General features: G+C 42.9%; 1 protein-coding gene across 2 annotated transcripts in view; it reads left to right on the forward strand.

The window, feature by feature from the left end:
- The first annotated feature begins 4,278 nt into the window (after nt 1-4,278).
- CRTAC1 (cartilage acidic protein 1) overlaps nt 4,279-24,627 on the forward strand; it is a 36,745-nt gene continuing 16,396 nt past the window's right edge. For both annotated transcript variants that reach the window (XM_014076487.2, XM_014076486.2), the window contains exons 1-3: nt 4,279-4,471; nt 10,791-10,993; nt 23,470-23,666. In XM_014076487.2, the coding sequence (XP_013931962.2) occupies nt 4,418-4,471; nt 10,791-10,993; nt 23,470-23,666 (454 nt within the window). In that variant the 5' untranslated portion in view covers nt 4,279-4,417. The remainder of the gene's footprint in view (nt 4,472-10,790; nt 10,994-23,469; nt 23,667-24,627) is intronic.

Below are 24,627 nucleotides of genomic sequence, written 5' to 3' on the forward strand. Positions count from 1 at the left end.
GAAGGAGTTCATAAATTTGCCCCGCAAAATCAGCTGTTTGACATACTAGGGAAAAATTCTGTTCTCTAGTAGCTCTGCTAAAAGAGAGTAGTCCATTATGCTTGCAATTCAGCTTATAAGGACAGAAAATATGAGAAGCAAACATTTCCATTTGGCCACCATTGAATATCAACCATAGCTGAGTTTACGCAATTTTCAGGCTTTAGTTTCCACCAACAGTTGTATTAATGGTTATTCTAATCCAGAGGTCTTCAAACTTGGCAACTTTAACACTTCTGGACTTCAACTCCCAGAACTGGGAGTTGAAGTCCAGAAGTCTTAAATTTGCTAAGTTTGGGGATCCCTGTTCTAATTCAACTAGATCATTAAAATCTTAGAGTTTAGAGTTTAGAGTAATTTATTTATATGCCGCCCTTTTCCCTGGGGGGACTCAGGGCGGCTTACAACTCGAAGGGAGGGAAACAAACAATTGACGCATAAGACAATACATCATTAAAAGCATGACATTCATACTATTCGGGTTGGTTACAGTCTTTAATCCCAGGCCTGACGGGATAGCCAGGTTCTAAGGGCTGTGCGGAAGGTCTGGAGGGTGGTGAGGGTACGAATCTCCACGGGGAGATCGTTCCATAGGGTCGGAGCTGCCACCGAGAAGGCTCTCCTCCGAGTAGTTGTCAGTCGACATTGACCGGCAGATGGGACTCGGAGGAGGCCTAATCTATGGGATCTAATTGGTCGGGTGGAGGTAATTGGCAGTAGGCGGTCTCTCAAGTACCCAGATCCAATACCATGAAGGGCTTTGAAGGTGGTAAGTAGCACCTTGAAGCGTACCCGGAGATCGACCGGAAGCCAGTGCAGCTCGCGGAGGATAGGTGTTATGTGGGTGAAGCGAGGTGCACCCACAATCGCTCGCGCGGCCACATTCTGGACTAGCTGAAGTCGCCGGATACTCTTCAAGGGCAGCCCCATGTAGAGCACATTGCAGTACTCCAGCCTAGAGGTCACAAGGGCCCGAGTGACTGTTGTGAGAGCCTCCCGGTTCAGGTAGGGGCGCAACTGGTGCACCAGGCGAACCTGGGCAAATGCCCCCCTGGTCACAGCTGACAGATGGTGTTCAAAAGTCAGCTGTGGGTCCAGGAGGACTCCCAAGTTGCGGACCCTGTCTGAGGGGCGTAATATTTGACCCCCCAGCCTGAGAGATGGAATACTTGCCGAATTAGTGGGAGGGAAACACAACAGCCACTCGGTCTTATCTGGGTTGAGCACAAGCTTGTTAACCCTCATCCAGTCCCTAGCAGCTTCAAGGCCCTGGTTCATCACGTCCACCGCTTCATTGAGTTGGCACGGGGCGGACAGATACAACTGAGTATCGTCCGCATACTGGTGGTATTTTATCCCGTGCCGCCGAATGATCTCGCCCAGCGGTTTCATGTAGATGTTAAAAAGTAGGGGGGACAAGACCAAACCCTGCGGCACCCCATATGTTAGGGGCCTAGGGGTCGATCTCTGCCCTCCAACTAACACCGACTGCGACCTGTCTGAGAGGTAAGAGGAGAACCACCGCAAAACAGTGCCTCCCACCCCCACCTCCCGCAGTCGTCGCAGAAGGATACCATGGTCGATGGTATCGAAAGCTGCTATCTTCCTGATTTTAGGAAAATTTGAAGGAGAAAACATTAAGACATCCAAAATTCATACAGATTTCATGGATATTGATAACAAGAAACCTTCTAACATTTTCAGGACTACCATACTACAACATAAGGTTTCTCATAATGTCTACTTTGTTAGATACATGTTATCAGAAATCTATTCTTAATTATTATGTCTCTGCATGTAACAGCATGACATACAGTTTTATTTCTCTAGAGTCGTGCATCTGATGAAGTGGACTATAGTCAATTAAATAAAGCTAACACTACAATACTATTGTTTTTGCTACAGCAGATTAATGAGCTAACCCCTTGGTAATCACATGTTTTTATCATAATATATAAGAGTGAAATGTCTGATGGCTAGATTAGAAGTGGGGGAAGATCAGTGACTCTGCATATGGTTAAAACTGCAGGGATATCTTTGAAAGGGCATATTATTATCTGGTGTTTATGATTGTAAATTTACATAGCATACTTGTAAGAGAAGCAAATTTGGGTAAATTAGCATTGGCAGCTGACTACTTGCAAATGGAACTGTATTACAAAAGAGATACTAGTTATATTTCACTCAAAGCTTCCAATATTCAGAAATGAATGATCTGTTACTATTTCCATTGCATATATTCAGCCACTGACATTTTACACATCTGGTCAATGTATTTCTAATGTATAAAAGAAAAAGAATTCTTATGCTGTACTTGAATCATCCAAACATAAAAATGCTTTTTGTATGTTTATGTGGGAAATTATAATACATGAGGCATATAATAAGGTGTCTGATGGTTTATGTGATGGAAAAAAGCAGTAGTTAATTTTGCTATGCTATTGATATTAGAGATGTGGGGTGTTGTCCCTCATTAAACTCCATATTTGATTAAGAAGAAGCTGCAGTGTAATTAATGAGTTAGGTACCAAACCAACCTCCTAAGGATCAGGGATCTGTTCTCCTGTTTTTATATCATGGCCATTTTCTTTATTGATTTGTTTCTTCTGTGAAGTCCACTGGTCTTCAAAAGAGACTTCACACCACACTGGTTGGACACATAATTCTGGAGAGGCATTCATTCTTCTCCCCAAAGTTCCTCTAGCAGCAGCAGTTGTAGTACAGCCAGCCAATGCCCACATCAACTGGAACTAAAGGCAGCCATAATTCAACACATCTAGTGATGCCAGGTTAGGAAGGTTTTTCAATAGTAGCCGCATATGTGGCCTCAAAGAATCCCTTCAAACACTCTTTTAATCCAATGTGGCCTCTGGGAATGCATGCTGCTTTTTGGCATCAGGAGACAATTTCAAAAAACTCAAGATGAAAATGTTCCTATTCACTAGTTGCCCATCTAGAAGAGGAAAGTGTGCTTCCAGTAGTGACCATTTCTACTTTGTGAACAGCAAACTATGCAAAATCATAGAAGAAGTGTGCTTCTAGCATCCTTCACCTAACCATGTCACAGTATGATGCAGAGACATTGAATAATATACTCTCCAACACAGAGAATCAAAACTAATGTGCTTAGGCTGCCCAAACAGCAATGCCAAAAATAAAGGAACTGAATATTGCTTGGTTACTGGGCATGGTGGGCACAGTGCTGAGAACCTGGATATCAGGGTCTGCCAAAGGAAGTAAGGACTCAGGAAGAAGACAGGCATCTCCCCTTCTGGCCCTCAAGATGAAAATGTATACATTGCCTGTTGCTTAAGGGAACCTCGGAGTAGCTGGGACGGGAAGAATGGAAACTTCAGCGAACTCCAAGGTCCTGCCTTCCACCTTTTCCCCTTGTCTCTCCCTAACAGAGAAGAAGCCAGGTTTTCTCATCTTCCACCAAACTTGTGAGGCAGTGGAGACACACGGCATCGGGTCATGGGTGGTGAAGATAATCGGGGGGGGGCATCTAAGAGGGGTGTTAGGATCAATGGGAAACAGGGGACGAGAGCGAATGTCCGGGGACTTTGGACAGAGCGGAGGGTCCTGCCTGGGAGTTGGGGAAGGGGAGGAGGGGGTTGTAACTGGACGAGGCGCCAGCATTGCTCCCTCCAAGGCCATAGCCCTCTTGTCTTGTCAAGCCCATCCGCCCTTCCATCCTTGGGATGCGAGGGTCCCCGGCTTTACTTCGTTCATCCTCGCACGCAGCCTCTCCACTTTCCAGCCAGGGCATTTTTCCTCTGATCATTTTCTTGACGTAAAAGAAACGGGATAGAAGATAGTCCGGTCAAAATTGGCTTCCAGAAGACGCAGGACAGGTGGCCCCTGCGATACCCACGCCCACTCAATAGGCTGCTCTCCTTTGTGGCCAAGGTTGGTGTCGTCGGAGCAGTATTGCTCCCTTGTAAAGGTTACACGCCTGCTCTTGAAAGCTGCTCCCCCCCCCAATACCATGCATGCACGGCCGGCCGGACGGATGGGGACACACACACACACACATACACACAGACCCCAGCTTCACCGCCCGTCACAGTTTGGCTCCGTATTGATCGGCGCTGCCTGGCCGCGCTTCCCCTGCAATTCCAGGTAGTAAATCAGTGCCAGGCGACTCCACCTCCCGGCGTTGCCATTGGGTGCCTGCTGTGCTCGGGTCGCAGCGATTGGTCGCCTCGCGGGCACAAGCCTTTACTTAAGAAGGCGCTCGCTCCGCTGACTTGATAGAGCCGGAGAGATACACATTCGCGCACGCCGAGACCGAACGAGCGGTGTGGCCGGAGAGCGGACACTAACGCGACAAGCATCCGCACTTGAACAGGGCAGTCCGCCCGCCTGCCCGCTCCGGATGCTTTGCGGCCAGCTGGTAGGCATGGAGCTGCCCCAGCGATCCATTTGCCCGGTGAGTACAACTGTTTCCTGCCCTGCTGTGCCCAAGCCGACCGGAGCAAAGTTTTTCCAAATTCCCAAAGAGATGGAGACTTTGGGTGGGAAGAAAAGTTGCAGTTGGCGAATGATGCGGGACGGGAGGAGGCTATGTAAAGCATAGTCGAGAGCCACGTGAGACTGGCGGGCGGAATTTTGGGTTGAGGGGTGGGTTTCTGGGATCGAGTAGTGGGGAGGGGCCGTGTCAAGAAGCTTCGGAAACCAGGAAGGAAGAAGTGGAAATGAAGGTTTGATAGATGTGATGGGGACCGGGGAGCACTTTTGTGCGTTGGGGATGCACCGAAGAGCCGCCGTGGAGACCGCTATCGGCTGTCTAATGGCACGCTGGATCTTCCTGAGCAGGGAGCCGTTTCTTGGAGTGCTCGCCTCCGGCAGCGAGCAAAAACGGAGTGCCAAGGTGACTGCTGCTCTCCAGATTGCACTAGTGCTGCTGGTGGCGGCAGCTGCTAGTAGTGGCAATGCCAGTGTTGAGGTTGGCTTGATACCCTGCAGTTTGACATGGCCGAGGAAAGGCATGGTTCCAACTCTGAAGTGTAACTCTATGGGCCCCGGAGTTCTGGCTGCTTCCTGAATATCTGATAGGTCTGGTTCCAAATTCTTTGATTTTGTGGGGGGAAAAGAATATCACTTGGCTGCAGTATTAATGCAGGATCTGGTCTGGGAATAGCAAACTCTGGAAAAACAGCAATGCAGACAAAGCCAGTAGCTTTTTCTTGTTAGTGGCTTCAGAAAGAAAACAACAACAACAACAACAACATTTGGAACCAGAAGCAATACTTGGTCATTACTGAAGCTCAAACCTGAATTTTATGATGTCAATGCTTTTGATTGGTTGAACCCGTTTGCCCTCCTGCACTTTGAACAAGAATTTGGTGGGTTGGCATCTTGTGACATTTCTTAACTAGGTTGATATCAGCACACGTCATTGGCTGAACAGACATGATGTCACCGAGAAAGATACAGGAATTGCATTTGGACAACAACTCTGTGAACGAGTGATGTCACTAGTCTACAATGAGACAGAAAACCCCGTGTCACTGTGTGGCTTTTGGAAAAGCATCTATATTATATTGGTGATGTGGTTCTGTAGGAGCTCAACTATCATTTAGGAAAACAGCAGAAAGTATGGAGTAGAAACTGTTTGCTAACCCAGAACAATGGTCCACTTAAATGTTTGGTTCTGCTATGGCCACTCATTTGAAAATACAGGATTTGCCTGGCGAACGTGTCAACTGAGAAAATCACATGCAATTTCTTATCCTTTCCTCTGACCAATGGCAAGAAATCAAAGCATGCATTTATTAGCGGATTATTGCATAGTGTTAGAATGTTATGCAAATCCCAATTTCTTTCCGACAGAAGAAATCCGCTGTCACCAACCCTACTGGTTTCTGCAAATATGGCTACAAATAGCAGTGTGATCAGCCACACCCTAGGAAATCATGAAAGTCATGGAAATATGCAGTTGCAGACATGCCCTCTTGAAGCGCCTTCTTTCTAGTTGGAGAATACACATCCCTGCTCTAAACACTATTCTTTTAGAAGCTTTTCATCCAGTCAGCATTTGGAATCACATGACCAGAAAACTAGAAGACAACTACAAAAAGCGGATTATTATCACAGTCTTGTGTTTTGGGGCAAATTTGTTGCAGCGGGGGTGTGTGTGTTCAGAATGGGCATTTTGTCCACACGGCATTCTCTGTGTAAGAGCAGACCCCTGGTATAATAAAAGATCATAAGGTACAGGGCATGGAGTCATGCAGATGATTTCCATCAATGTCCACAGCAAGAACAAAATGGCGCCCGCTATTTTTTTTTCAGCTGCCAAGGACATTGAAAACCATATCCGTCCCTTGTAATTCTAACAGACACCTAAGAGTGTTTCTGATCTTGGTTTGGTTCAAGAAGTAAGTGGATTCAATCTTGAATCCTCTTAACCTATCCATATCTTCCACTATCAGAGCCGACTTGAAGAGGCAAGGGAAGCGATCAAAAACAACATAGGAGGCAGCACATGAACGCCTCGCTTTAGTCCATTGCTTTTCTATGCAATCCTGTCTGAACATGGGGATGGAGAGTTTCTCCTTGATTTTCCTTTCTTGTGTCATGCTGCTCTCTTGATACTTGCAGCCTTTCCATGGGCATCCAATAGTGACTTTTGCAGGCATATCGGCGGTGTCTGCTGAATTGCCGCCCCCAACCCAGGAAGTAAACTCTTGAAATCTGAGAACAAAACAGGGAAAGGCAACCTTTGGAGTCCAGTAGACACGTTGGGAATTTTGAGTCATATCATGAACAATATTACAAAATGGCTGCCATAGTCACCAAACTGTCAATTTAAAAAAAGACAAATGTGAGATTGATCCCCGCCACTTCCTTTGGCTCCATTTCTAATCCAAAATACTCTGTTCCACGCCCAGCTTTACTTTTGCTTCGAGATTATTCTGGACGTCCAGGAGGTCCTTCTCTAAACAAAGCCCTCAGCTACCACCTAGCATTTTTGTTTTCTAAGTTTGAAAATCGTAGGTGACAGAGGCGCTCATAGGAATGATGCTGGAGACTGTTCTCTTGCTTTGCTATATGCCAACTTTTTGGTTCAATGTTTCACTTGAAAAAGAAATAGCAGTATCCACTGAGTCAAGGAACTCAGTAGCACTGAAGGAAGCATTCACTAGTTGGTTTGTGTACAGGTAGTCCTTGACTTACAACAGTTCATTTAGCAATTGTTCAAAGTTACTATGTCATTTCAAAAAAGTGTCTTATGACTGTTTTCACAACCGTTGCAGCATCCCCATGGTCATGGGGTCATGATCAAAATTCAGATGCTTGACAACTGACTCATACTTATGATGGTTGTAGTGTCTCAGGATCATGTGATCACCTTTTACAACCTTCTGACAAGAAAGTCAATGGGGACATCAGATTCAGTTAACAGTCAGGTTACCAACACAGCAGTGATTCACTTAAACTGTGTCAAAAAGGTCATAAAATGTCTCACTTAGCAACAGAAATTTTGGGTTCAATTGAGGTCGTAAATCAAGGATTACCTGTACTTGGATGTCATTTTGTTCACCCAGAACTAGAAACTTCACCAGCTGACTTGGGACTAGATCACGTATGGATTTAAATGGAGATAATAACAATTATGCAGATTTTTCCCTATCTGACATTCTTCTGATATATTGGCGTCCAAACTCCAGTCATCCCAATCTAGAGAGATATGGTGGCTAAGATTAATGAGAATTATGCTCCAATATTTGGGAGGGGCTAAGCTATGCAAATACCAAGCACAAAATTGAATAGGTTTGTATTAGAAAAGTAGACCAATGCAAAAATGAAATTTGGGGCTGGGGTTAAGATTAATTTTTAATCTGTATGTCTTTTCTTATGAAATGCTTTATAGTAGCTATAGCATATGATGACATATAGGATCGTGGTTCCTAATCAGTTTTCTTCAATGGCTATGGGAAACTGTTCAAAATAAGCCTAAACAGAACTATTTTCCATGTAAGGATTTTGTAATGTGTTCAGCAACTTTATCTGAAGCGCTAGGAGCATAAAAACCAGGTCTTCCAAGGTCCAAGGGGAAAGCTGAAATCCCAGAAGAGGAACAGCAGGGGTTACAAGGATCAAGTACATTTTCTTCACTGCCCGCGCACAGGTGCAAGCTCTGAGTGCATGTTTGTGCGTGTTTAGGAAGGCAACTTAATTAATGGCCATTTCCCTAATGATCTATCTAGAAATGCACACTGATGTATGAGTTTAATTAGCTCAAGCCAAATGCTGGGAGCGCGACAGAAGAACACGTTGTCTTTGTCACCAGGCGCCTGTTACCATCCTATGTTTATGGAAACTTATTTAATGAAGAGTTAATCTGTGCCTAAACTGGAGGCCAGGACCAGCTACCGGCCTCGTATGATGGATTGTTTTGCTGTGGAAGAACACAAGAAAGATGCATTTGCTCTTGAACTTCCTACCTGGTCATTTGACTTATAGATACCTATGAATGGCTCCTTCGTTGTTTCTGAAGTGAATAGGTAGAGTTTTTCCTGATGAGAGGACCAAACCTGATAGCTCCTGATATTATTACATCATAACTATTCATAGTAATCATTATTAATTGTAATTATATGCACCCAGGGCCTCCTCTCTTATATAAACAGGAATAACCAAGTTTACGGAGGCTTTTCTGTTTTGTTTTGGGTAGGTTTCTTATATTTCAGGCCACATCCTGAATTCTGCAGCCCTAAATTCTATTGCAAAGCATAATGAAATAGATAAATTTCATCCACTGCCTCTTCAGAGAATAATTTTGAGCATATGGTGATTTCAATGAAGTCATGGAAAGTCTTGGAGGCTTGCTGATCTTCCAGCAGGAGGAGGAAAAGCTTAGGACATGCCTATTTGTAGTACCTTCTGCCTATCAGTGTAGGTAGAGTGGATACTCACAATTGTTCAAGACCACCTCTGGGTTTGGAGCCAGCAAGAAGATTTGCAAGAGCTTACCTTGAGATCTGTTTTGTAGAAGTGTTAATACCACAGGGTACTGCGAAGAGAGGTTAAGATAGTCCCAAAAGGCCAATAATAGAGCTAATGAGTTATTATCTGTAGAAATGTTCACAAGACAGATTACCTATTCCATAATGCCTTTTGACAGCCTTCTTATTCACACAATCAGGATGGATAAAACATGATGAAACGGTGGGCTTCTCCCCCTTCACACTTTCATTCCAAGGGACTTTAAAAGGACTATTGATTCTAACCTACAATACTGATTATAAGAATACTCCAAACTGACAGCTCTGGCTGGGGGAGGAAAGATAGTTATTAACATAAACTATAAGAGTTTTCATATGTGGATACTGACAAAATGAAAAAGTGCCTGTTTTCTTGCTAAGCTTTAACTACCCTTGTTGTGTTTACAAATGAGGGGAAGAGATGTTCATCCGTTTTAAGGATTAACGAATCTCATTGCAAAATTGCCTTCTCATGAAGCAAAAGAGGCTATCATATCTCGGAGTCTATCTTGAACCGAAAGCTGATTTCTGGCACAAGATGCTTTTTTTGCTGCCATCTTTTTTTTTTTTTTACATGGACTGCTCCATAGGAGAGATCAACAGGCATTCTGTCCAAGTGCTTTAATGTTGAAAAGATCCTACCTCAGGAAAGAGACTGGATGGCCCTCAGGATTGTCTGATCTTCATCAAAGTTACTGGAAAGTTATGAAGCAGAGTGTGATCAACTTAAAACAGAAATGTGACGCTATTGAAATACTTGCTCACATCACTGCATTTGGGTTAAAATCACAATGTTGCCTGGTTCTTTTTGATAGATCCTTTCTCTCCCATCTTCTAGCTCAGGGTAACCACAAAATCAACTCCTACTCTTTGATGGAATCAAAGGAGAGAGATGGGACATTCTTCTTGAAGGAATGAACTAAGGTCCTTTCTCTTCCTTTTAATTCTGATGAATGAATGTGAGATCTAATGGTCTAACCTAGTATATTTTTGTTTCTCTTCAGCAGGGATGTGTAACTTTGAAGCTAATATGGTTTCACATCCCAGAGTGAATTCTGAGACAGCTGAATTGACTGTCAGTCCTGAAATTAGATGTTTGGTATGAACAATAGTGTCAGCACATCCTGCTATTCATAATAGTTGAAATTTTCCATAGATCTAGCATTCCAATGCTTCCCCCCTAAAGCTCAGAAGATTAAGAAACAGAGGTTTCCTGCCCACAATAAAGTACAACATTCTCTATTGGTACTTGAGCATTAGGCAACTGCTGACCAATTCAGAACCATACCAAAGTCTCCAAAACTGCTTGCCCGATTCTGTAAGGGTTGGTGGCAATGCTACCTCTAAGAATTTATCAAGATGGTTATATCAGATCCCTGCCAATGCTTATTTGCATGGGTAAGTAGCAGTGAAATGAAAGCTAGATTTTGAGCCCTGCTGGAACAGTGGTTAGAATGCTGTACTGCAGGCAAATTCTGCCCACAACCTGGAGTTTGATACTGACCGGCTCAAGATTGATACCTTCCATCCTTCTGAGGTTGGTAACATGAGAACCCAGATTGTTGGGAGCAATATGCCAACATTTGTAAACCGATCAGAGAGTGCTGTAAAGCAGTATGTATGGAGCAGTAAATTAAGTCTAAGTGCTATGGCTATTTTCCCTAGTTTTATAATCTGTTACAGAATTCCTGCATTAAGAAAAAAGAAATCCCAGCTAGTAAGTGAATGGGTGATGTAGCCACATGCTTCTCTTTATAGGTGCCAAGGTTGCTGCTACTGCTGTTGTGGAGCCTGGTTCTTCCTTGGCCTGGTGAAGGATCCCAGCGCAGTAAACCCATGTTCACAGCAGTCACGGATCAAATCCTTCCCCCTGACTATGACAGCAACCCGACTCAGCTCAACTATGGTGTGGCTGTGACCGATGTAGACCAGGATGGAGACTTCGAGATTGTCGTGGCTGGGTGGGTACCAAGAAAAATGCTAAGTATTGCTAGATGTATGGGAAGTTGGGGGGAGGGGGGGCCGCTACCCCACAAGGAGCCATATTTAAGGAGAAAGAATAGCCTAGCGTTCACAGGATGCAAGGAAGATGGTTACATCCCAAAGGCTGGTCTCATACAAAAGGTAAAAAACACAGTGTAATTATTATTATTATTATTATTATTATTATTATTATTATTATTAGTAGTAGTAGTAGTAGTAGTAGTAGTAGTAGTAGTAGTAGTAGTAGTAATTGCACTGTCAGCCAGATGTTCAGACTGGGTTTGGCATTTTTGTCTACCTATCAAGTCCTTACCAAGGACCTGGGATAGGCAAATCTGGATGTTTGACAGTGTTACAGATATTGACGCAGGATGGAAGCAGTTCCAAGTAAAGCCGCCTTCTGCAATTGACTGATGGCAAATTTGTCAATGCCCATGGTGTTCAAATGGTGCTCCAATTGTTTGGGACTGCACCCAAGGCGCCTATTACTATTGGGACTGCCCTTGCCATATTTATATATATATATATATATTTACACTTACACTTACACTTACATTTACATTTACATTATTTATATTTACATTTATATTTACATTTACATTTATATTATTATTTTGCCTTCCTCACAATCTCAAGCAACTCCGGGCAGGTTTGGCTAACTGCCAATATATGAATTAGTACGTGTACTGCCATACAGTAAGAATCAAATATATAGATTTGTTTGTAAGCCATGCCGAACTATTATTTATTTTCATCATGGTATATTGAACAAGCCATAATGGTCCAATTCACATGTAAGAAAAGGCCTAAATCACCTTATAATCACAATGGCTGGCTGCCTATATTGTATAAATTCAAAACTAAACAAATCACATTAAAGTTGAATACATTGGGTGAATTCAGACCCTGTTTCTCAGAAGAACTTGGACACTGCTACATTTGTGGGATTTTACAAATGTTCCGGATTAAAACTAACATTCCCAGTTAGTGCGATCTGGTTTTGCTGGTTGAGACCTATGGGAAATGTCTTTGAAAACCCCTGAAGGGCATTAAATTGGCGAAGGCTGTAAAAGGAAGGAAAAGTATACATGTTCATACTCTACTTTGTTCTTAGGACATGTAAAGATTGATATGGATTGTCTGGAATAAGCCAAAAATAGCATCTGTGAAGTGATTCAATTCCAGATGTGTATGTGGGTTTTCAGTGGAACTACTGTACAGTTGCATCCCCAAAGCTTACAGCTTAATTGTGTCCCACATGGTCACTTCCCTGATTAACTGCCTCTGCCAGTAGCCTTCTCAGCTCCCACCCCAGCTTCCCCAACCTGTCCAGGCTGCAATCATGACCTAGGAAGTAGGGGCCAGAGAGGATGGTCTCTTTATAGCTGGCCACTGCTTGTATAACTTGGACTGACATAAAACATGTCTCAGTTGCACTGAGCTGGAAAGAACATCTATCCATTGAAAAGCTCTTCTGTCTAGGATTCCCTAGAAAACAGGGAAATGGTTTCCGTAACCACATTCATTTCATTGAGCCTTCTCATTTTTTCCTAGCTCTTCCTAAGTTGTTTTCCATGTATTCATACCATCCCTATAGCAGAAAGACAGGATAGCAAGCCTGCTTTAAACACATGGACTACTAGGATCGTTTTAGGGATCCACATTTTTCTCCTTCATCCCCACTGGGCTGCTAGGGACCTCAGTTGCCCTGAAGTTGCATTCAACCTCAGTGGTCTCCCAGGATCTTTCAGTAACAGATTCACATCTCCATGGCTAGCAGTTTTCCATTTGGATTCATCTGTATGCCACCTCTTCAAAGGTTGCTCATATCCGTAAAACATTAAACTGCTCCACAAACTGTAGTCCACATGCTGCTACACAGGCTCTATGGAAGAACGGTCTTCAGCCTTACTGAATGATCACAGAGAAGAAGCCACCCAGACTAGATAGGCAAGCTTTTCCAGACCAGGGCACAGCATGCAAAAAAATTCATTTTTTCATGTCCTGGGGGAGGACATGCAACATATAATTTAACAATTGCAGTGATTCACTTAACAATGGCAGCAAGAAAGATAATAAAATGGGGCAAAATTCACTTAACAAATGTTTCACTTAGCGGCAGAAATTTTTGGCTCCATTGAGGTTGTAATTCAAGGACTACCTGTAATTGGAACCTAGTTCTAGCCTCTAAGCACCAGGTCAAAGCTGTTCCTATATCTCCTTCTTGGCTGAAGTGGAGCCATACAACCATATTCGTACTGATAATACCCCACCCCAAACTAAAGAATGACCTCTCTCTTGAGAGTTTCATATATATGTTAAAAGGAATGCAAGACAAGACTTGACCTCTCCTCTCCCATCAACACTTATTTTGGAGTGTTCAATCTCTGTAGATGTATGTACCCATATTTTTCGGAGTATAAGACGCACCTTCCCCCCCCAGAAAAGAAGGTGAAAATCTGGGTGCGTCTTATACACTGAATGCAGCATTTTTGGCCTCCCGAAACCCCGCCCCCGTGCATCCTATTTCTCATAAAAATGGATGCACAGAGGGTTTGGGAGGCCTGCAAAGTGCTCTTGGGGGCTGGGGAGAGCAAAAACGAGCAAACAATGGCCATTTTTTGCTCGTTTTTGCTTCCCCAGCCTTCAGGAGCATTTTGCAGGCCTCTCAAACTCTCTTTCATGAAAAACAGGGCATGCAGAGGGTTTGGGAGGCCTGCAGAGTGCAAAAACTTTTTTTAAATTTACTGTTTCAAAATCTTGGTGTGTCTTATACTCTGGTGCACACACACATATACATATGCACAATTTATTTACCACCAACCTTACACACACACACACACACACACACAAACCTTAATTAGCTAAGCTTTCAGTTTGGGAAGCTTTTTCCTCTCAATTCTTTATGCTCATCTTCCCCAACCTGATGGCCTTCAATTGTGTTGTAATGACAGCTTCTAGGATTTTCCTGCCTGGAAATCCTGGGAATTGTAATGCCAACGTAACTGGAAAACTTGGTTGGGGAATGCTGCTTTATACAAAGTCTGTGATCTTTGGAACTCAGATTATCTTATTAAGCCTAGAAAACTGTGGATAGACAGGCCTTTCTCATAGGTGAGGAAAAGTTTAGGCAAGTCAAGACATGTGGAAGAGCGCCCTGGTTTGACCTGAAGAAAAACAAACTTTCTCTCATTCTGAGGAGAGGCAACCTTCTCTCTCCCTCTTCTGACGGCCTCAGCGTGCACCTTGACATTGTGTTAATTGGCTGCAGTAGAGTGAGAGAGTGCTTCATCGCGTTATTGACAGTGTGCTTGGCTTGAGTTGGTGCACAGGAGTGAGCAGGCATTCAGCTGTGTGCTCCTTGCATCCCTAATCTGACAGTCCCTTGAAGAGGAAGGATAGAAGGAAATGGAAACCAGCCTGGCCAGCTGCTCAAAGAGAAACAGCATGTTTTGCCTTTAGGGTGATCATGCTGGGCATGCCTTGACAAATGTGGATATGGAGAAGTGGAAGTTTCCCATGAATGAACAATCAGGAATGTGTTCATAATTGCCAGGGCTACTTTAATGTATCATTAAGAAGAGGCAAGTTATCACATAGGAAACAATACCTTATGTATTTATCACTTGTTTAAACCTCACATCTCCCTCACAAAGGAACTCTATGTTAGAACGGTATGAGTCCAGCTCCTTCCTCATAACCTCTATCTAGGAATTCTATAATCCTGTCAAGAACATATTAAGTATCAGATAATGAACTGACTATTCTGACTAAGCTGTTGTCACAGGTAGACCAGCTCACTGGCTTCCTCAACTTGCTGCCCTTCCAATTGTTGGGCTGTAGTGCCTCACCCCTAACTCCACCTAGTAGTTAGGAATGATAAGGGCTCCAAATTTGGAGAAATCAATTCTAATTCTCAAACATTACGAAAAGAAATTAATGGTCCCTTTTGAATGATTGTAAGTGATGCATTAACACAAGGAGACTAAAAACTGGGCTGCACATTTCATATTTAATAATATTGCAATTACTTAAAATAATGATGATGGATAATCCTTGTAAATGATATGAAATTCTAAGTGTGGGAATAGGCATTTCTCCCAATCTTAATTACCACCAAGTCACGTTTCCTTAGATTTGCAGACTTCTTTACAGGATAGCTACCCTGCAGTTTTCCTTAATTTAGTCCCCTCTAGATATTTCAAATAACAAATCCATAAGACCCATTCAACGTATGATTGGAAAATATGGGGAAGATAATTCAAAACATCTTGAGAGTGCTCAAATGGGAAAGGTTGTAGCTTTCCCCCAAAAGATGGGGTGTAGGTGCAATGAGCTACAATCCTAGAATTGCTAACCAGAATGCTAATTCAACCAAATTTACTGGGAATGCTGGAAGTGATCATCCACTTGAAAGGGAGTGGGGGTGGGGCTTTTACAGTAAGATATTCCTCTGGGTAAGAATAATATTCAACCTGTTCCTGATTAATCCCTGATTGCTTCAATTTCTTAGAAGGGAACTTTACCCGGCAAACTTAACTCATTAATCTATATGTTCACCTGAATCCATCCATCCTTTTTATTCCCCTCGTTCCTCTGACCTTCCTTCATGGATGTGCATTCCAGACGCGACATCTCCATCACTCTGTCCTAAAGTGTCACCACATTGTTAGTATTCTTACTAAAGTAGAAACATTGTATTAGTTCTTTAGTTGTGATCTTAACAGGAGCAAGCAAAGCAATTGGAGCCTCCCTCTGAGATATGATTTATTTGCAGCCTGAAAAGGACTCACTTCTGCTTTTACTACACTTCCTCACATTTGGTCTTAGATGCACTGTAATTGCCACCCACCCACCCCCCAAAAAACAACAACAACATGCACACATACATCTTTAGGGCACAATGACTTCTTTGGTATTTAGGCTTAAAGCCTCTTGACAGAATTGGAACAGAATACAATAAAAGCAAAAGAGAACATCATAACATATTTAAAAGGCAATACATTAAAAAAAATAATAACAGTAATAAACAAGTCACCTAAATTTCTGAGATGGCAAAAAATGTAATCTGGTAGTGAAAAGATACAACAATGTCACTTTTGTGGAAGGGGCATTTGATCATAGAGGGGGAGATCTTACTACTGAATACTACCTGGGCAGGCCTGGCACACAGGAGGCCCTACAAGCTGTAGCAGCATATTCCCATGCCAGGGCACTCAAAACCCATACCTTGGATTTCCTAGTTTAAGAATGAGAAATATATTAGAACTGCTGCCACCAGAAGATGGTCTATGCAAAGTTTGCAAGTATCATTTGCAGATCTAATATACCTGGTATTTCTAATTTCCTTTTGATATTGCTCTTAATAAAGGATAGCAAAGCATCTCATTCAGCCGTGGGCTGCAGCTGCCCATATTTAGACAGCTTTGCATCGCAAAGTGCAATCTTTTGCGGGAAGATTCCCACCCTAGGATTGCCAGTGCTATGTTTTCTAATATAGCGCATTTCAAATCTTGCAATGATTAAATAAATTAAAGAATATTCTGAAAGAGATGCTGGAACAACCCAAAACAATTTTAATCCAGACATGTGGCTTTTATTACATGTAAGTTGTTTTCCCCACTGATCTTTCTAGAAGAAGAATATGGGAGATCTTGAAGTTAGTCAAGTAGTTGGAAGATTCCAAGAGGCAGATTATTTGTCATATTTCTATAGATATCGATCAGTTCCTGTAACCTTCTGACTTAATAATGACTGAAGTGCTCATCTATCTTCATCTTCCAATGTTAGAGATTCTTGTAAACAGGAATATCTTCTAAGGAATCTTAGATATTGACAGTTATATTGTGCAGAATTTCTGTAGTTTTTTTCTTCAATCTTTTCCCCACAGTCATTCTGCCAGGTAGTGGAGGGCAAACCAGTAGTGGGAATTTGGTTCCCCAATCGCCCATGCCTGTTTTTTAGTCATTTTTAAATGTGCTGCGTATGCGCAGAACAGTTTACAGGCAACTGCGCATGCACAAGCAATTCACGGTATGTGCGAAGCGAATCAGCAGTAACACCAGCAGCAACCCACCCCTGGGCAGAGAGTATGGATTTATCTTCATCTGAGGATAAGATAAGAATCAGTGCATCGAAACTTAGCAGAGATAGATCCAGTACTGTAAGTAAGTAAGAATGCGCTGAATGTGAGAACTATTCCGCAGGAAAACAGACTGCCTTCTGAAGGGGGGGGGGTGCTCCATCACTGGAGGTTTTAAAGAAAAGAGCGGAGAGATGTTTATCAGAGATGGTCTAAAGATTCCTGCATTGAGCAGTTGGTTGGACTAGATGATCTCCAAAATCCCTTCCAGCCCTATGATTCTGTGAAGCAGTATAGCAAAGGGGTCTTTGCAATACCCACACATAAATTAAATGTTTTTTACTTTAACTTCCGAAACAAAGAACAATTTGTTTCCTGTTCTTCTCCACACTTTTGCTATATGTATCATGTGGCTTATAACAGTGGTCCCCAACCTTTTTATCGCCGCGGACCAGTCAGCCTTTGATAATTTTACCGTGGCCCGCTGAGCGCGCGCAGGGGTGGAGGGCGTTGTTCGCGACGACACATTGATTGTTTATATATCAGATTGTTTTGATTAAACCAAAACTATTTTAAATAAAGATATGAAATTAATCAAGTATTGCATTTATTTTTCAAAATGAATGTACAATTTTTTTATTATTTAAGTTTTGTACCCTATCTTTTCTAACTAACGTTAACTTTAAAAAGATGTTACATCAGACTACAATACAAGTAATTAAATGAAGACTAAAATAAGTGTTTTGGCATATTGAGCTTTTTATATTTCTTTCTTATATTGCTTCCTTAGTTGAGAACTTGCTCCTCAGCTTACTTACGCATTAACTGTTTGTTGCTTTTATGGTTTATTCATTCACTGCTCCATCTTCAGTTTTTTTCACAGGGGGCAGGGCTTCCTTCCTCCCTCCCTCCCTTCCTTCCTTCCTTCCCTCCCTCCATTCCTTTGGCCACCAATTTTGATCCAATTCTCTCTCTCTCTCTCTCTCTCTCTCTCTCTCACACACACACACACACGTTCTTGGGGGGGGTTGAATTACTCCGCCTCACTGCGCAAAGTCGGCTCAGCATGCGTTCGGCCCCCACTTATGCCGAATCAAATCCGCGGCCAGCGGGACCAGGGGGTTGCATTTCAAAGCCGCCAGTCCTCTTGCTTCTTCTCCTTCACCGGCAAAGCTCCCGCTGGCGGCTCCGCCCATGGCAGCAGTGGTGGTGCCTCCCCCTCCGCTCGGAGCACCTCAGCTGGGCTCTGGGTTATCCCTGCCTCCACCTCCGCCGCTTTCCTACTAGCTCCCGCGGCCTCAAAAGCACGGCAGAGGAGGAAGGGGGAGGGATAACGCGGGAGCCAGCTCAGGTGCTCCGCTTGGAGGGAGAGGCACTGCCACTGCCATGGGCAGGGCGCCAGCGGGAGCTTTGCCGGTGAAGGAGAAGAAGCAAGAGGACTGGCAGCTCATCAAAACAAGTCTGGGGAGGTCCTTTGCAGGCGGCCAGTTCTAGCCGCCTGCAAAGGACTTCCCCACATTTGCTTTACAGAAAACTCTGCGCGGCAGATAGAATCTGCTGCGTGGGCTTTTTTTGTGACGTGCGCAGCCGCGCAGGCGCGCACCTTAGAGGGAACAGTGATCATGGCCCCCGGTCGCTGCACGGCCCGGTGCCAGGTACTCCACGGCCCGGCACCGGTCCGTGGACCGGGGGTTGGGGACCACTGGCTTATAACACACAACACATGCCACATTCTCTCTCACAAAACTGGAGAAAATGGAAGCATGTGATCGCCTGTGGCTTTGTTGCTGTTCTTTTGGAATTGTAGCAGGTCCTTAGATTTTCCCAGATGTCTGGCATGCAAGAAACAAAATAACTGTTTTGTTATTTTCCTTTCTTGATTGGCAGTTAAAATGTTGAATGTAATGGGGCATGATCTCCAAGATTAATTAGATCTGCCTGAGCTGTGTGAAGTTTCACATATTTGAACACATTGCCAAAGTCTGTATTTTGGCTGATTATCAACACTAAATGAAATACGTATTTCTGGTTGTGCCCTGTTCTTTTAAGTTCATGGTGGATGGCCAACTTGGACTTGGACTCAGGCACAATAAAATAGGTCACTAGCTATGAATGTTAGATGGGTCAGTTATTTTCACTGTTCCTTTATTTTTTATTCTTAAATCCAATTTAATTTGTAAGTATACCTTTAAGTCTGTGTTGACTCCTGATGACTTCCTGGACATGTCCTTGCAATCTTCTTGGCAAGATTTTGAGAGCAGTTTGCCTTTGCATGCTTCCTAAGGCTAAGAAAGAATGACTGGCTCAAGATCGCCCAGCCTAAGGGAGGACTAGAACACACAATCGCTTAGTACAGTAGTTCCCAAACTTGGCAACTTTAAGACTTGTGGACTTCAACTCCCAGAATTCTCCAGCCAGCTGGCTGGAGAATTCTGGGAGTTGAAGTCCACAAGTCTTAAAGTTGCCAAGTTTGGGAACCACTGGCTTAGTATCTAGTCTGATGTTTTAAATCTCTATACCAAACTGCCTCTTTTAAAAAATGGTATCTGTACAATACTACAGCAACATAAATACAGATATTTATGTTGGGAATGTATTCCTCAAAAAAAAATAAGAGCAGATTTTAATCATGGGAGAGCTAAATTCAGTTAAAACAGGTATGAAGAACCCTATATAGCACTGCCTGTATTAAAGTCTTATAGGTGAGAAGCCTTGCAAATGTGTATTTCAGCACACCTATAACTGATAACAGAATTACAGAGTTGGATGGTACTCTGGAGGTCTTCTAGTCCAACCTCTGTAGGCCTTATACCATTCCAGACAAGTGGCCATCTAGTCTTTTTAAAACCTCCATTGATGGAGCACCACAACTTCTGAAAGGAAGCCATTCCACTGGTTAATTGTTCTCATTGTTGTCTCAAAGGTGCTTTTTCAAAAGGAAACTGGACTGCTTGTGAAACAAAACATTTCACTTCTTATCCAAGAAACTTCATCAGGCGGGGGGGATGGAAGGATAGGTTCTGACTGAATGGGGGTAGTGGTGGTAGAAATGGAAGGATTATATTTCTTTGCATCATCTGGTTGTTAGCACTCTCCCTGAGAACTCTTGAGGCCACTTTCCCTCAGGGTCACTTGAATCAACTGGTTTGGGATCTTCTTGGAACTGTTGCAAAGGTTGCGTTGTCGACTGGAGATAGGTGGTGTCTTATCCCTCCCCCTCTGATGAGAGAAGGCATCAACTGTCAGTATTTATCCTTCCATCCCCCATGCCATCACAAGTGATAAAGTTTCTTGGATGAGAAACAAAACATTTTTCTTCCTCTTCCTCAAAGAAAAACAAACAAACAGTCCAATTGCTTTTTGAAAAAGCACATTTGAGGAGACAACTATGACCTGGATGACTGAAAATTTCCACCGACATTGTTCTCATTGTACTTAGTTCTAGGCTGCTTCTCTCCTTGAATAGTTTCCGTCCATAATTATTATATTAATATTTCAGCCATAATATAAATCACAGTGTTTTCTGAATCTACTTTTATTAAAGGGTGAAGAATACATACATACATACACACACACACACACACATACACATACACATACACATACACATACACATACACATACATATACATATACATATACATATACATATATACTGGTCTTGTTGTATTCGGGTCTTCTCCCGTGTAAGATTGAGATTGTCTTAGCAATGTTTCAGCGAGGTCTCACTCACCATCTTCAGCCTGGGTTTTGGGATTAAAACGTGGTTGGAGCTGCTGTCTTTCTATAAATCTTGGTGGGGGTGTGTGGAGTGCTGGCTTTGTTTCAGTAAGTGGATTGATTGGTTGTGTGGTTGTATCATGATTGGTAGATTGGTGCTGATTGGTGCTGGCTGTGTGTCCATTGTTGTTTCATGTTGTAACAGCCTGGGTGGTGGGTGGGGCTCGTTTGTTGATTAGGGCTGGTTTCCAGATGTCTGGTAGGCAGGAGGTATCGTTGTGTTTATTCATGCTGTGGGGGTGTTTCTCTATTTCGATAGGTTCCATAATTATTCTCTTGTTGAAGTGTTCAGTTTTGGAGATTAACCTGGTTCCTTCGAAATTAATTTCCTTTCTTGTAGCTTTAAGGTGCTGGAAAAGGGAGGAAGTTTTTTCTTTTTTTCTTATTGTGTTCTTGTGTTCTGCGATGCGTGCATTTATTCTCCTGTTCATTTGTCCTATGTATGTTGCAGGGCAGATTTTGCATGGTATTTCGTAGACTCCTTGGTTTTCTAGCTGGATTTTGTCTTTGGGATTTCTTAAGATGTTGGCTATTTTTTGGTCAATGTTGAAGGCTGTCTTGATATTGTGTTTGTGGACAATTTTGCTGATTTTATCTGTGGTGCCTTTGATGTAAGGGAGGAGGGTGATGCCGTTGTCCTGTTCTGTGTCTCCGTTTTTGAGGGAGTCTCCCTTTGGATTAGGTTGGTAATTGTTTTTCTTTGGAATCCGTTGGAGATTAATATGTTTGTATTAATACGTTTAATAAACAAACAGTATGCAGGTCTGACCTCACTGAAATGTTGCCAACACAATCTCAATCGGGAAAAGACCCGAAGACAACAAGACCGCACCAAATGTGAACAAGACACACAGCTTAAAATATCAGCATGTTTTCTGAAGGCAGTTTTCCTACTTCAGATTACAAAATCCTCACTTCAAAATACATTTGGAAGAGTAGCCAAAATGTGTTACTAAGGGCATTTCATAGACCCACTGACACATAAAATTCAGCTCTGATTGCAGGCTTGCCCTTTGCATGAATTGGTTTCTTGAAAGGCTCCCCTCTTGATCTCCTTTGAGGACAAGATATTTTCCCCTGGGTTTTCAAATATTGCCCTCAAGGTTTTACCAAATTCTACATTTATTACTAGCTACTAGGGCTCCCCTCCCTGCCCTCCTCCTCTGTTGTATTTTCTCTCTGTGCTGTACATTTTCAGCCTTAGCAAACTCTATGCTAACCACATTAGAGTCACACATCATTAGCTGCCAGATGAAACCACTCAGGCGTTTCTGCAACTTTGCATTGTGTGATGTTAACATGGATGGATGTCTCAAAGAATTCAGAACTCTCCCTTAATCAAACAAGCAGAATTCTACACAACTAGAGGAAGGGTATACGTTGGCCAAATCCATTAATAAGACAGATAAGTACTCTATAAAAGCAGTCTTCTTGATCTGATACTGCAGTAATTTAGGGTTTTTTCAGTGCTGCATCAGAGATCTTCCCAGTGTCTCTTCCCGACAAGGGCTTTAGGTCAAAGTCCATGTAATATGCCTTTTATCAATACAGCCCCAGATAAATCCTGATTCCTGAATAGGAGGGGAAACCTCTATTTGCATCTTGCATACATTAGTTGTCTGAAATAAGAGAAGAAAGAAATTTCTTTTGGGCCTTTACCATTTGGTTTCCATTTTCCTGAGGTGCCCCAGTGGTGCCTGACTTAATCCCTAAATCCTTCAGCATGTCAGAAAAGATTTAGAAAAGGAACTCTGTCTCTATAAATATAGGAAACACAAAATCCAGCCCTCCTTCTTTAACCTATTTTTCCCAATGAATCTCACTGATCTGAAGAAGGGAACAGTATAAGCTATGTGGTAAAACAAAATGATTTAAACATGCATAACTATAAGTGGCATAACATTTTTATGTGGCTTTGTCTTACATTGGATGAAAAAACAGATTTTCCTGATATTTTTTAAAAACATAATCCTAAACTCCATAAGCATCACTCCTCCTGAACTTTGTCCTTTGTCCTATGAAGGGTTTTAATCAACTTTGGTGAATTATGTGTCTCGAAATCTTACCAGATTAATGTAATAAATCTCTACTTCAAAGCATTTTTATAAATGTGTGATGTGTTCAGCAGACATGAGGAAAACAATGACTCTGTTCCTTTTTCTCTGTTGACTTTTTCTCACAAAATAGGACAGTTTTTTGGAAAGGTAGCTGTGGCAGTTGCTGAGAGCCTTGTGACTCATTAAAATCTAACAAATCCATTATGGCAGAAAAGAGGCAGGGAGGTGATTAATCCAGTGTGCTAGAACTCAGGCTGAGTTACTGGCTTCTTAATAAGGCGGAGCGGTGCAAACGATGAGAAAATATGGAAAGCATATTGGTTCCCACCACTGTTCTCTTCATTAAAGTCCACTCCTTTTTCTTCTCCAAGAAGATATTGGGAATGCTTGGTTGCCTAATTGAGGAACTACATTAGTAACAATAGAAAACTTCACTTTGATGGGGGGGGGGGGAGAAAAAACTATTGAGAAGGTGCTAATATCTGAAACCACTCTTGCTCACTCTTGCTTCATTTCTTACTCTCTGCTCCTTTAGGTACAACGGACCCAACCTGGTGCTGAAGTATGACAAGGCACGGGGCCGGCTGTTAAATCTTGCAGTGGATGAACACAGCTCCCCCTACTATGGACTGAGGGATCGCCAGGGCAATGCAATTGGTGTGACAGCCTGTGACATTGATGGAGATGGATGGGAGGAAATTTACTTCCTAAACACCAATAATGCCTTTTCTGGTGTGTGTCAAAGTCATCCGTCCTTGACATTTACCTTACCATTGACAACCATATTAACGCATCAAACCTTTTTAATGTTGTTTGCCTTTCCCTTCATCTTCTGATATCCATCCAACTATGATATACAACATACCATATGTCTGGAAATCATCCCATTGTAGATCATGACCAGTGCTGACTAGTTTTGCTGACCCAAAAGAGGTGGCAGAAACGTACAAGTGATTCTCAGAGGGGATACATAGTGATGTGGCTGGATGAAGACCAGGAGTCTGTTCAGCCATCTTTCTTTCTTGTTTCTGGTGTCCTGTAGGCTGCCCTCTGCATAGTTTACTCTGGGACCTCACCTGCTAGCCTTGTCCCACTGGCGTTCATTTCCTGACCTTCACTGGCCACCAGGGTGAGATGTTTCAAGCCTGGAGTTAATTTCCCAGCTGAGTGATTTTGTCGATTCCCTGGCAGCAGTGGGGCTGGCAGACGGGGTGGGTGGGGGAGGGGAGAGACTTGACTGCTGACTCAGGGTTTTGCCAGTTCTCTAGTTGCCAGCAGTGACTGCAGCTCTGAGGGCTTAGAATTGCAGGGGATGAAGGGAGCACCTCTGGGACAATGTTCCTTGAGGTGAATAGGACAGAGGGAAAATGGCAAACCTCTGACGCATCTAGGCCTCTGTGGCTCCACCGTCAATATATTGTTTTCCTTTGGGAGGATGAGTATCTGCCTGCTAGGCTGGCACTAGACTCCTTTACGATACGCTCTTGCCAAAGTCACATATGTAGCACTAGTCCGCGTCTGTACCCTGCCCGTGAAATCTTTATGGCCTAGCCCTTGCTTAATAGGAATTGCAGTGAGAATAACAGGACCCTTTTCTTTTCTGAGCTTCAGATGGGCTTGTGGGATTTTCTGGGAAATGCTGCTTGACCATTGGCTTTTCTGCTAAGATTCCATGCTGGATTTTGGCTGCTTC

This window comes from Thamnophis sirtalis, unplaced genomic scaffold (assembly GCF_051295495.1).
Source record: "Thamnophis sirtalis isolate CommonGarterSnake01/CBP01778 unplaced genomic scaffold, rThaSir2_p1.2 scaffold_11, whole genome shotgun sequence".
NCBI lineage: Eukaryota > Metazoa > Chordata > Lepidosauria > Squamata > Natricidae > Thamnophis > Thamnophis sirtalis.